Source organism: Pelophylax lessonae (genome assembly GCF_965119305.1).
Source record: "Pelophylax lessonae genome assembly, chromosome: 1".
NCBI classification, from domain to species: Eukaryota; Metazoa; Chordata; class Amphibia; order Anura; family Ranidae; genus Pelophylax; species Pelophylax lessonae.
In genome coordinates this window covers 317,127,111-317,140,065 of record NC_138768.1, presented here as the reverse complement: position 1 = coordinate 317,140,065, position 12,955 = coordinate 317,127,111, and the positions used below count along the sequence as shown (strand labels likewise).

At 41.1% G+C, this 12,955-nt stretch overlaps 1 protein-coding gene across 1 annotated transcript in view; it reads right to left on the bottom strand.

The window, feature by feature from the left end:
• Positions 1 to 12,955, bottom strand: part of LOC309545374 (T cell receptor alpha chain MC.7.G5-like) — a gene marked incomplete at its 3' end in the record, with an annotated part of 30,733 nt that overhangs the window by 3,151 nt on the left and 14,627 nt on the right. Inside the window, exons 3-5 of the mRNA XM_082244547.1 lie at positions 6,195 to 6,243; positions 5,460 to 5,717; positions 414 to 485 (exon numbers count right to left, since the gene is read on the bottom strand). Of these exons, the coding sequence (XP_082100673.1) occupies positions 414 to 485; positions 5,460 to 5,717; positions 6,195 to 6,243 (379 nt within the window). The remainder of the gene's footprint in view (positions 1 to 413; positions 486 to 5,459; positions 5,718 to 6,194; positions 6,244 to 12,955) is intronic.

The window sequence follows — 12,955 nt, the reverse complement described above, 5'->3', positions numbered from 1 at the left end:
AAGTGCTAGCTAGAGTTTAGCTTCAGTTTGTAGTGTATTTAAATCTGCTAGTGCATCTAACATCACCCTCCCCCCAGATTAATAATGCTGCTGTCCAAAGATACCCCTTTGCTCCTTTATCCAGAGTGGAGGCACTCTAATACAGGAGGTGTGTTAATGGCCAGATCACCTATTGGAAACAGAGGGAAAAAAAGCCTGAAAAAAGAAAAGTAATGCAGTGACCACATCAAATGATTGGTGAGCTGCAATATCATGTATTAATAATTATTATTATAATATATTATTAGAGTCCCTCAAAAAGAGCTTTTTTCACAAATAGTTTCCCTACCCTGACACTAATCTGAAACATTAAACAACATTATATTTTCTTCATTCATTTTGTTAAATGTAATGAGTGAGAAGGTAATACTAACCAGGAGTGTCACTTGTCCCCTCACACTCCGTGACTTCTGAAGCTTGTTTGCCACCAAACTGATTGTAATCATCTGTCACAAAACAGCAAAATACCTTTATTAGACTTTTTTACACTACACAGGCAAAATCTTATCATTCGGGTAATTAGCGCTACTAAAATTGTTAGCGAATAACCCCAATCAATTGCAAAACAGATTAAATAAATTGTTTTCTCTGCTATAGTAATGATTTCTTGCACGCTATGCAAATAGTTGCTACCATATTCTACTTCTGTAGTTTACATCATACGGTGGCAGTTGTTCCATCTGCTTGGTGATCAAATAGTTAGCAATTTTACTTGCTTAACTTCGCTCCTTAAAAAAACAATAATCACTCATGTGGCTCTAGCCTAGGTGTAACATGTTACATTATTATGTTAGGAATTAATATATAATAATATTAATATACACTGCTCAAAAAAATTAAAGGAACGCTTTTTAATCAGAGTACAGCATCAAGTCAATTAAACTCCAGGGATATTGACCTGGTCGGTTAAGTAGCAGAGGGGGTTGTTAATCAGTTTCAGCTGCTTTGTTGTTAATGAAATTGAATGAAATGAAATTAACAACAGGTGCACTAGATGGGCAACAATGAAACAACCCCAAAAACAGAAATGGTTTTACAGGTGGAGGCCACTGAAATTTTTTTTTAACTTCAAATTTTTTCTGCCTGTTTTGCATTTGGCTAGGGTCAGTGTCACTACTGATAGCATGAGGCGATACCTGGACCCTTTAGAGGTTGCGCAGGCAGTACAACGCCTTCAGGATGGCACATCAATACGTACCATTGCCAGAAGGTTTGCTGTGATTCCAAGCACACTCTCAAGAGCATGGAGGAGATTCCAGGAGACAGGCCGTTACTCTAGGAGAGCTGGACAGAGCCATATAAGGTCCTTAACCCCAAATGACCTCCAGTAGCCCATTGGTGTGAATGTCTCTGACCAAACAATCAGAAACAGACTTCATGATGGTGGCCTGAGGGCCAACGTCCTCTAGTGGGCCCTGTGCTCACTGCCCGACACCATGGAGCTCGATTGGCATTTGCCATTAAACACCAGAATTGGCAGGTCCCCCACTGGCACCCTGTGCTTTTCACAGATGAGAGCAGGGTCTGGAGAAGCCATGGAGAACGTTATGCTGTCTGTAACATCGTTCAGCATGACCGGTTTGGTGGTGGGTCAGTGATGGTCTGAGGGCGCATATCCATGGAGGGACGCACAGACTTCTACAGGCTTGACAATTGCACCCTGACTGCCATTAGGTATCGGGATGGCATTTGGCTAGGGTCAGTGTCACTACTGATAGCATGAGGTAATACCTGGACCATTTAGAGGTTGCACAGGCAGTACAACGCCTTCAGGATGTCACATCAATACATACCATTGCCAGAAGGTTTGCTGTGATTCCCAGCACACTCTCAAGAGCATGGAGGAGATTCCAGGAGACAGGCAGTTACTCTAGGAGAGCTGGACAGGGCCATAGAAGGTCCTCAACCCATCAACAGGACTGGTATCTGTTCCTTTGTGCACGGAGGAACAGGATGAACACTGCCAGAGCCCTACAAAATGACCTCCAGCAGGCCACGGGTGTGAATGTCTCTGACCAATTAACCAGAAACAGACTTCATGAGGATGGCTCGAGGGCTCAACGTCCTCTAGTGGACCCTGTGCCCACTGTCCAGCACTGGGGAGCTCGATTGGCATTCGGCATTGAACACCAGAATTGGCAGGTCCGCCACTGGCGCCCTGTGCTTTTCACAGATGAGAGCAGGTTCACCCCGAGCACATGTGACAGACGTGAAAGGGTCTGGTGAAGCCATGGAGAACATTATGCTGCCTGTAATATCGTTCAGCACGACCGATTTGGTGGTGGGTCTGTGGAGGCATATCCAGACCTCTACAGGCTAGACAATGGCACCCTGACTGCCATTAGGAATCAGGATGAAGTCCTTGCATCCATTGTCAAACCCTACGCTGGTGCAGTGGATCCTGTGTTCCTCCTGGTGCGCGACAATGCCGGCCTTATGTGGCAAGAGTATGCAGCCAGTTCCTGGAGGATGAAGGAATTGATACCATTGAATGGCCCCCATGCTCGCCTTACCTAAATCCAATAGAACACCTCTGGGACATTATGTTTTGGTCCATCTGCTGCCAGGTGGCACCTCAGTCTGTTCAGGAGCTCAGTGATGCCCTGGTCCAGATCTGGGAGGAAATACCTCAGGACACCCTCTGTCTTCTCATTAGGAGCATGCCCCAAAGTTGTCAGGCATGCATACAAGCACGTGGGGCCATACAAACTACTGAGTACCATTTTGAGTTGCTGAAAGGAAATTTCAGCAAAATTAACTAGCTTGCTGCATCATTTTTTCACTTTGATTTTCGGGATGTCTTTGAATTCAGCCCTCTGTAGGCTGATCATTTTCATTTCCATCAAACAATGTGGCATCCTTTCATTCCTAACACATTACCCAATCCATATAAGTATAGATATCCAGCATGATATTTTTCCCCATTGAGATCTGATGTGTTTTTAAACTGTTCCTTTAATTTTTTTTATAGGAAAGTGTATTTAAAAGGGACAGAGCTACCACCTGTCCAGTCTGCCCTGCCTGCGCATAGGCTGTCTCTGTCTGTAATGAATTCCAGGGTCTCAGAAGCCAGGCACCTTCCCGTGCCTTTCCATGGAATAAAAGTACACCTGCTTCCAGGCTTGAACTATAGGTGGACTGATCTCCTAAATATGTTGACATTGCTCTGGTGCCATTGTCATTAAGAACAGTTGGCAACAGAACCAGCATCTACTTTGCAGATAATGCTTGAGATAACTAACCACAGGAAAAAAAGCAATGTAAAAGGGCATTTCTTCCACTGACATAAATGTAAAGGGTCCCCACTGATGACAATATAAGGGACCCTTCTCCCACTGAACAAGCAATGTAAATGGGGGAACTTGACCCTCTGCCCAGCATTGTAAGGGGGCTCTTGCCTTGCTGACCTACGCAATAAGGTTATACTTCTCACTATGCCCACCAATTTAAGAAAAGTGCTTCTCCCACTGACCAATAATGTATGGGGCCCTTCTACAATTGACTGCCAGTGTAAGGGTGTTCTTCTTCTCCCACTGAACACCTATGTAAAGGGGCATGTCTATTGATCACCAATGTTAGGTGGCCCTTCTCCCACTGACAACCCATCTATGAAGGCCCATCTCCCTCTGACCATAGGGCAAGATTTAGATCTTGGTGGGGGGCGGAGCACTTCAGGTTCTTGAGATACCTCATACACAGAGTTGGTTTACATTCTGTATGAAAATAACTTATTTTTAAAATGCATGACACAATGTCATTCTGAGGTTATGTATGCTCACACAAATGCAGTTATAGTGCTATGTGTAGTTCGCTTGAGCTGCCAGAATTCATTTTTAAAAGTGATACAATATACCAATCCAGAGTAAAAACTTTTACAGACGATGGCCGGCAAAATATTACTTCTCAAGATACATTTAATAAAAGAAAGTCATTTTTTTTTATTATTAATATATACATTTTAATGTTATATTCTATAATAATTTATAGTACTTTTTATATTGTTTTATTTTTTTTATAGAGGGGGGCCCATTCCTTCAAGGGGCCCCGAGCAGTTTCCCCTTTTGACTCCCTGTAAATCCAGCACTGTCTGACCACCCGTTTAAGTAAGCCTTTCTCCCACTAGCCACCGATGTGGGGCAGGTATTCCACTGAACACTGATGTATTGAAGCCCCTTTTTTAACTGGATATCAATGTAATGGGGGCTTCTTCTCCCATAGGCCACCATTTTAGGAGGACCCTTTACTCACTAACCGGTAATGAAAGGGGAAACTTTTCTTACCGAACAACAAAGTAAGGGAGCTATTCTTCATTTGAACACCAAAGTAATGGTACCCTTCTTCCACAGAACCACAATGTAAAAAGGGTGTTTATACTGACCATCAACGTAAATTAGAATTCTACTCTGACCACAAATGGGGCCATTTACACTTACAACCAACATTTTAAGTACATTTACACTGAGCTCCAATGTAAAGGAACCTTTAACGCTGATAATTAGTGTAACAGGGTATTCTTATTTGATCACAAGTATATTGGGAGTTCATACACTGACCACCAAAGCAAAAAGGGCAGTTATATTGACCAATAAAAAACAAGGATGGGAAGAGGGCAGAATTTGTTGAATGAAGTAGGAGGAGAGTCATATCATTAAAGGGGGTACTGGTGACAGAATATGTGGCTGCACATTAGGAAGGTTAGCTGTTTCTAAATATGAGGGAGCTTCACATTACAGTCCTAATAGACTTCTGAATGGGGTTGCACATTAGGATTGGTAGCGATGACTGAGTTTGAGGGTGCTGCACATTACGAGGATTTTTAGAAGATACACGAGAAAGATGGTGGCCATGGAATATGAGGGGAACTAGTGATAGATAATAACGGCTGGGGATAAACTGCTCTGTCATATATGATGTTGTTGTGGTGTCATATAATTTGATGCTCTTAGTTAACATAAAATGTTTTTGCAACATGTTTTGTTGTTGATCTAATGTAATATTGCAAAATAATATATTTTTGATGGGTGATATGTGCCGTTTTGATGTGATGTCATTTAGAGCTGCTGTATTGTTATTGCAGCCTCAACCTTGCAACCATTATTATTATTTACTGTAGTGGCATAATACAGTGTAATGTGTTTGTCACCGGGTAATATAATTACTGGGTACTGGGTATTATATTTAAGAGAGATTTATTTTACTATTTTCTCCTAAAATGTTCAAACCACAGTTGGAATGTTGTCCACGTGGGTTGTTTTCCCTGAAATAAGCACTTAACTGTTACAAAATAATTTCTGCACTGAAGCCTCTTGCTGACTTTGTTTGCCTCTGACTACTCATTAGGCTTGGTTTATCAATTACTCTATACAGTTCTAATAATCTGTAGATCACACAGCAGATGAATAAAACTATTGAATTGTTACCTTTCAAGTCCAGGTTTGTCACCCATTTTTCAAGGTGTTTGACCTTGCATTGAAAGTTGCTTGACTCAGTGGCATCGACAAGTGCAGTGCTGTAAAGTCCCTTCTTGGTAAGCACTGAAGGAATCTCCTTTTGTTGGTTAGTACTATTACCAAATTCAATGCCACTTGGGTAGTAATCCATCACCAAACACGCTGTAGAAGGGAATTTCTCTTTAGGCATCAACATAAGCACTGTTGGAGCTTTGGTATTTTTGACATCTTGAACAAGGTGACAAAAAGAATATTATTTTCTATATTTGTCGATTTCTACCCGCTTCCGACATTCCACCAAGCTTGTATAAAACTATTTCACCTGCTTCTTACAGTTCCTTACTTTTCCCATTTATTAATCCTAGTTTCTAATATTTAGTAAGTTAATTTGAACAAACAGTCATAAAATTGGCTGCTTAGGTATAATATAATGTCTTTTTTTCCCTACAACTTAAAATTCTAAAATATTACAGCATGGAAATATAAATATTTAAAATACACCAAATGTGCAAACTTTCAGACTGGGCACATTGTATGTTCATAATCATTAATTATGTGTAGTAAAATGTGTTTTAAATCTACCTTAAGAAGTAATCATACAGATTATATAAGTAATGTTATATTTATGTATTATAGTAATATTTTACATTCATTTATGTTAGTCATTCAAACCTATGAAATGAACAGAAAAAAAAAAACACTTACCTGGCTTAATTGTGAGTTTTGTGCCTTGTCCAAAGGTTAGAGCTACCGTCTCCCTCACACAGCTGCACATCACCCACCAAAAACTCTAATGTTAACCCTATTCACTCTAAACCTGTAATTTCCCTACTGCTGTAGATATAGGTGACACTCATTTAAAATAATTTGCAACATAAATTTTAATTTAATAGTTTCAAATACACAGAATTAAATTGTCTTGACTCTATCTATAGTATATATGACCTGTATATGACATTAGATTGCACATATCATAGCATGGTAACACAAATATTGTTTAAAATACACACATATATACAATAGGTATTTTCTCACCTGGTTCCACTGTCAGTTTTGTACCTGATCCAAATACCAGAGATCCTGTTTTTTGCCCTCCCACATGCACAATGCATTACAGCTTTGTTAAAAGAACAAGGTAAAGCAATATGCAAATATCACACAACCCAATGTATAGGCAATATATTACTAACTGCTAACTATAGCTAGATTCATACAACATTATTAATGTTGCGAAATTCACATTCAGAATAGTGCTTAATACCTAAACAGAGTAATACATATAGCCAGAACCGTACAGATGAATATACTTTAATCAATAATTACACTAATTACTAAATATTTGCTTCCACTAGATCAGTAGATCTTTGAGTAATTTGTAGGAAAGAGTGTTTGTGTACATGTGTCAACTACATTCATATGGACAGTTTTTCTTTGACCATGTGATGGTTTTCAATTTATAATATAAATACAGATATCATTTAGGGCATGAAGTAGAGTATCCAGCACTGGGGTGGTGTTTCTATTGGTGGAGTCATGGCCTATGTGGTGTAGAGCTCTAGCTGCCTTGCTGCATCACACTGTCCTCTACATGTGGACAGGGCAACTTTGTGGCAGTATTTTAAAGGGACTAGGCAAAAAGGTCTTCTAGTTCAAGTATGCAAAACCTATATTTAACAGTTTGAGGAGTGCTCAATTAAACAGGTCTCCATAGGCAGTGTCACAAGTATAGTATAAATCCAGTAAGTCTTTATTGAACTCAACAGAAGGTCACAATAACAGTCAAAAATATTCAGAGGTCCAGCAGTCCCCCTACAGAAAGGCTTTAATACTGACGTAGCACACTACAGGTAGGTGCTAGGTAATGGTATAGTGGGCCTTGTCTGCCTAACAGCAGGGCTGTAATTTGTGTAGTTAGGGTGTCAGGGCTTCCAGGTATGCCTGCTGAAGGGAGACATATCCCCACTGGCTCCTGTGAGAGGCTTCTCATAGGGCAGTGTGGGAAGCCCAATCAGGGGACACATCCAGGCTTGTAACTATCCCAGAAAGCAGATTATGCTGCAAAGGATTCTGGGAGTGGGTATACGTTTGGGGGAAGTGCGTGACATGGTGTCTTTGGCGGGAGTAGAGTCCCAGGAGTGAGGGAACGGCTGTCTCTCCTCCTGTCTGAGGAAGAAGAGCTCAGGGTGTTGCCTGCAGATCCAGAGAATGCTGAGCTAAACTGAGGGGATCTGGTGTGCCGAGAACCTGCGGAGAGTCAGAGGGGTCCAGTCCCAGGAAAGCCTACACAGGTTGTGAGTACTGAGGATTGCCCCTGGGGGTCTGCCTGAAGTTAGAGGGGACCACTCCAGTGGAGGTTCGGGGATCCAGTGCCAGCTAGTGGTGTAAGGGGGTCCCTAGGTTGAGGACCCTGAAGTGACAGAGGGGGTACATAGTCAGTGGACCAAGAAGAGTTCAAGGTTAAAGGGGGTGCCTGCAGTTGGGCCCTGAATTGTACAGAGTGTGCCAGTTGGAAGTTGCAGCTTTTCAGAATTCTACAACATGCTACCTCAAGCCACTGTAAGGCGGGAGGGAAGTATTCAGGGACTTTGCAGTACAGCAGTGTCAACAGTTCTACAATTCACAGTCCTGGATCTTCTGGACTTCAAGTCGAGGATTCAGTACTTCTATTGAGTGACAGAGTGCTCTCAGAGTTAGTGAGCGTTGGCTGGCACCGACTAGCATCAAGGAAGCTCCAATGGGCATTTTTCAGGAACAAAGTCCCAAGTGTATATAGTTGAAGCCTAAAGGAGTATCCCACTCATTCCCTTCTCCCATCCCCTTTAAATCAAATAAAACAACAAACAAAGATGCCATAGTTGTCGATGTCTCAGTGTTCACACCCAGGGTCTCAGCTCACATGGGCTGGAGAGGTAACCGGTACCGATGGCAGACCCACATCAGGCCACAGGCCTGGAAAACCTGCTACACTGATAATAAACAGGGAGATTATGAGACAACATGGACAGTGCTTGTTAGGGTTTCAAGGTATTTTTGGAGAGAAAGTCCCACTCTGTAACAGGTCTGCACAAGTAAGGTAAAGCATTATATTATGTATAGCATTGCTTTCTTTTATGGTCCTATTTATTTATGACTTTATTTCCTTACACAAGCTTTCAGCTGTATCACATAGCCTTTAATGAAGTGCACTTAATAAAGACTATGGGATATAGCCAAAAGATTGTTTAATAAAATAAAATAAAATAAAATAATTCAATAATGTAAGTGCATAGAAGCTAGGTGTGCTGTAGTTTTCTGTGAAATGTGGGATTTGGGGTGAAACAGAGCAGGTGTTTTCACATTATTCAGCTGGCAGCGGTAAGCCATGCACATGAAAGGCACACTAAGGAACAGTCCAATAAAATATCCTGCACTTTTATAAAGCATGGCAGCAAACAATCACAGTTTTAATGCAGGTGGGCATTGTACAGCACGTCCATAGCATAAAATAAGCAAAACTTGCTCTTCCAAGCCGCTAGCAGGGAGCCCCTAATGAGACCCCTAACACATACAGAGCCCTGACCATCAGTAAGCTCACATATATACTGTAAAGACAAGTGCACAGCTGAGACTAATAACAAAGTCTGGCTACCAGTTTTACCAACTCAAAGCCCTTCAAAACCCCTGGGATCCAGGACCCATAGCAGAACATAGAACAAAGTTTGTTTCCTCCATAGCAGACAGAGCCACTCACCATGTGTAGCTTGGTGCATTAAACACCATCCACAATCCCGCCCGTCAGTGTTTCACATACCCTCCCTTCTGTTCAGACCTCTATAAAGGAGTACATCTTGCCAAAATACAGTGGACACATAAACCATCAACATTTTCTTGTTGGGTACTTGAACTGTGTTCTACTTAAAGTGGTTCTAAAGGCAAAAGCTTCAGTGTGCAGTAGCCCCCCTAATACTTACCTGAGCCCCATCTCGATTCTGCGATGTTGAATGAGAGCCTTGGCTGTTCAGCACTCTCCCTCCTGATTAGCTGAGACATTCAATGCCGCTGCTGTCAATTAAAGTCATTACCAACACTTCTATCAATTAGACCCATCAACACTCGAGCAAACAAGAGAGGCGCTGTCTTAAAGGGACAGCTACGTCACATTGCACCACAGATGTTCCCCACAAGAACGGTGCCCCAGGCGTCCATATAACCACCCATCCCAAGCAGGAATTATGTGGCACAGCAAGAATCTGCATGACAGACAGATTATAATAAAAGAACGGTGAAACATAGGACCCTTCCAGCATGCATCAAAACATAATTGCAAGCATATCAAACAACCCAAATACAGGGATACAAGACAATAACTATATTTTTGTTTAGAAAATGACATGCAATTTAATGGCATGCCAATACTGAAATCTATGCTTTTAATAGCCAGGTATTGAAAAGCAGAACAAACTTCAAAAGTCTTCAAACTATGGCCCTCCAGTTGTTTGGGAACTACAGTTCCCATCATGCCTAGTCATGTCTGCTCTGTGAATGTCAGAGTTTTACAATGTCTCATGGGATATGTAGTTCCGCAACATCTGGAGGGCCGTAGTTTGAGGATCCTTGGTGTAAAGCCTAAAGCCCCATTAAATCCAGGATGTTTGGTCACAGATAGGTTAAAGATCCACTTCGTTTTACACTGTAACAATAATTCATCCACATCACCCCCCCCCCCCATCATGTTTGGGAATATGCTCTAGAGTGAAGAATTTCATTTTATTTTGTTTACATCAAAACTGTGGTACAGGCCCACGCAAAAACGTATGAGGGTTTCCATCTTTTTTTGGAGATTAGAGAAACATGGTCACGAATGCGATGAAAAAAGGGTCTTTTTGTCTTCCCAATAGAAAACACTCCAGAGTCACATCTCATATAGTAGACAACCCCCACAGATGACAATTGGCAAAGAACCTGGGCCTGTACACCTGACGATTAGGTAAGGTTATTTGCTGTGCATTCCAAATATACTGGCAGAAGGTGCATCTACCGCATTTGGTGGTGCCCACAATTCTGAAACTTTGATGTTTGTTTTGGGTATGATAATGGCTGTGAACCCACTGGTCCCTCAGTATGCTCTCTAGCTTTAGGTGATTTCAGGGTGGTTTTTACATATTTTGAGACAACATCATCCGTCACATGGAGATGCCAGAACTTCTCCATAATTTGGCGGACTTGTTTATGCTGCCCCAAATAGAGAGTAAAGTAGTTTTACACTAGAAGGGCTCGATTTGATTTTCTGATTGTGTATCAATGCCTCTCTACTCTAATTATTTGCCTTATGATATGCCTTCTTTAGGCAATATTTGCTGTACCGTCGGTCCCTAAGGTGATTGTGCAGTGCTTTGGCTTCCCTTTCAAAATCTTCCTGCATTTAACAGTTCCTCCTTATGCCGGGAATACTAACTATAGGGAATGCTGGATACTAGTGAGACAGTATGAGCGCTGGTGGCATAGAGGATAGTATTGCCTGAGGATGGCTTTCTGTATAGGGTAGAACCTAAACTGCCATCTGGATTAACAGAAATTGATGACCTGCTGATGGTAGGCAATTGTAAATTTGAGGTTATATTCATTAGTTCTTAACATTTCCAAAAATGTGTTCGACTCATTCAGGGAGTCAATCCAGACGATAAAAATATAATTAATGAATCTTCTCCAGATGAGTACCTTGCTTAGTACCTCCTGTAAATCATCTCTAGAAAAGAGGTCATGCTCCCACCCCCCAGGTACAGGTTTGCATACGATGGGACACAACGAGTCCCCATCACAACACACTGCACCTGAAGGTACTGGGAGCATCTGAACATGAAGATATTGTTTGTCAGCACAAAACGCAATAAATCCAAAATGAAGCGATTATCTGTGCCTGTTGTGGTTCCTTGATGCGATAGGAATCCCTCTACAACCTGCACCCCCCATTCATTGGGGATAAAGTTGTAGAGGGGCCTCCACATCAATGACCATCAACCAAGCCCCCTCAGGAATAAGGATGATCGAACTTTTGAAAAGTTTGGTTCGACCAGAACACCCGAATTTCCCAAAAGTTCGGTTCGGATTTCAGAACCCCATTGAAATCAATGGGACCCGAACTTCGGTAATCAAAAAACACAATTTTTAAGCCCTAAAACCCAATTAATGCCCCTAAAAAGTGCCTAGGGTTCTGGGTCATGCCCCATTAACTATTAATCACACAAAAAAAGTTCTTAAAAATTGTCATTTTTGATAAAAAAGCCAATTATTGAAAAAATTTAAAAAAAAAGAGAGATTTTTTGATTTTTACTTTGGATTTAGTATCTGGGGGGTCTAAAAGGTGTGCGTGTGAAGTTTCAGCTCTGTAGCATGTCCAGAACCATGAAAAAAAAAAAGATAATTTTTCAGTAGAACAGGGATGTGGGTCGGGACCCTCCTTTAACTTTAACACTTATATGATCTTTTTTTCTGGTTCTGGACATGCTACAGAGCTGAAACTTCACAGGAACACCTTTTAGACCCCCCAGACACAAAATCACACAAAAAAAGTTCTTAAAAATTGTCATTTTTGATAAAAAAAGCCAATTATTGAAAAATTAAAAAAAAAGAGAGATTTTTTGATTTTTACTTTGGATTTAGTATCTGGGGGGTCTAAAAAGTGTACATGTGAAGTTTCAGCTCTGTAGCATGTCCAGAACCATGAAAAAAAAGATTGTTTGTATTAGAAAACTTTCAGCACAGGATGTTGGCTCCTTGCCGGTTTAATAGAAGGCATTTTTTTGGGTTCTTTGCAGTCAGGAAAAACATCTGAACTTGTGTATAGTGGTACTGTGCACAAGTTCTGATGTTTTGCCTGCCTCCAAAAACCCCCAAAAAATGCCAGCAAAAACACACCTGGGCATTTTTTTTTTTTTGACGCTAGCGTTTTTTTTGGCATTTTTTGGGGTTCTTTTGAGGCAGGCAAAACATCTGAACTTGTGTATAGTGGTGTATATACACACATCCATATATTTATATACACACCTAGACATATATAGGTGTGATAGTAGCAGAAATATGTGCTTGCGCTAATGAAATCATTTACAGTAATATATTTCTGCTACTATCACACCTATATATGTCTAGGTGTGTATATAAATATATGTATGTGTGTATATATACCACTATACACAAGTTCAGATGTTTTGCCTGCCTCAAAAGAACCCAAAAAAAATGCCAAAAAAACGATAGCGTCAAAAAAAAAAATGCCCAGGTGTGTTTTTGCTGGCATTTTTTGGGGGGTTTTGGAGGCAGGCAAAACATCTGAACTTGTGCACAGTACCACTATACACAAGTTCAGATGTTTTTTCTGACTGCAAAGAACCCAAAAAAATGCCTGCTTTGAAACCGGCAAGGTGTGGAGAGAAGCTAACCCCCTGAGCTGAAAGTTTTCTAATACATACAATCCTTTTTTTTTCTGGTTCTGG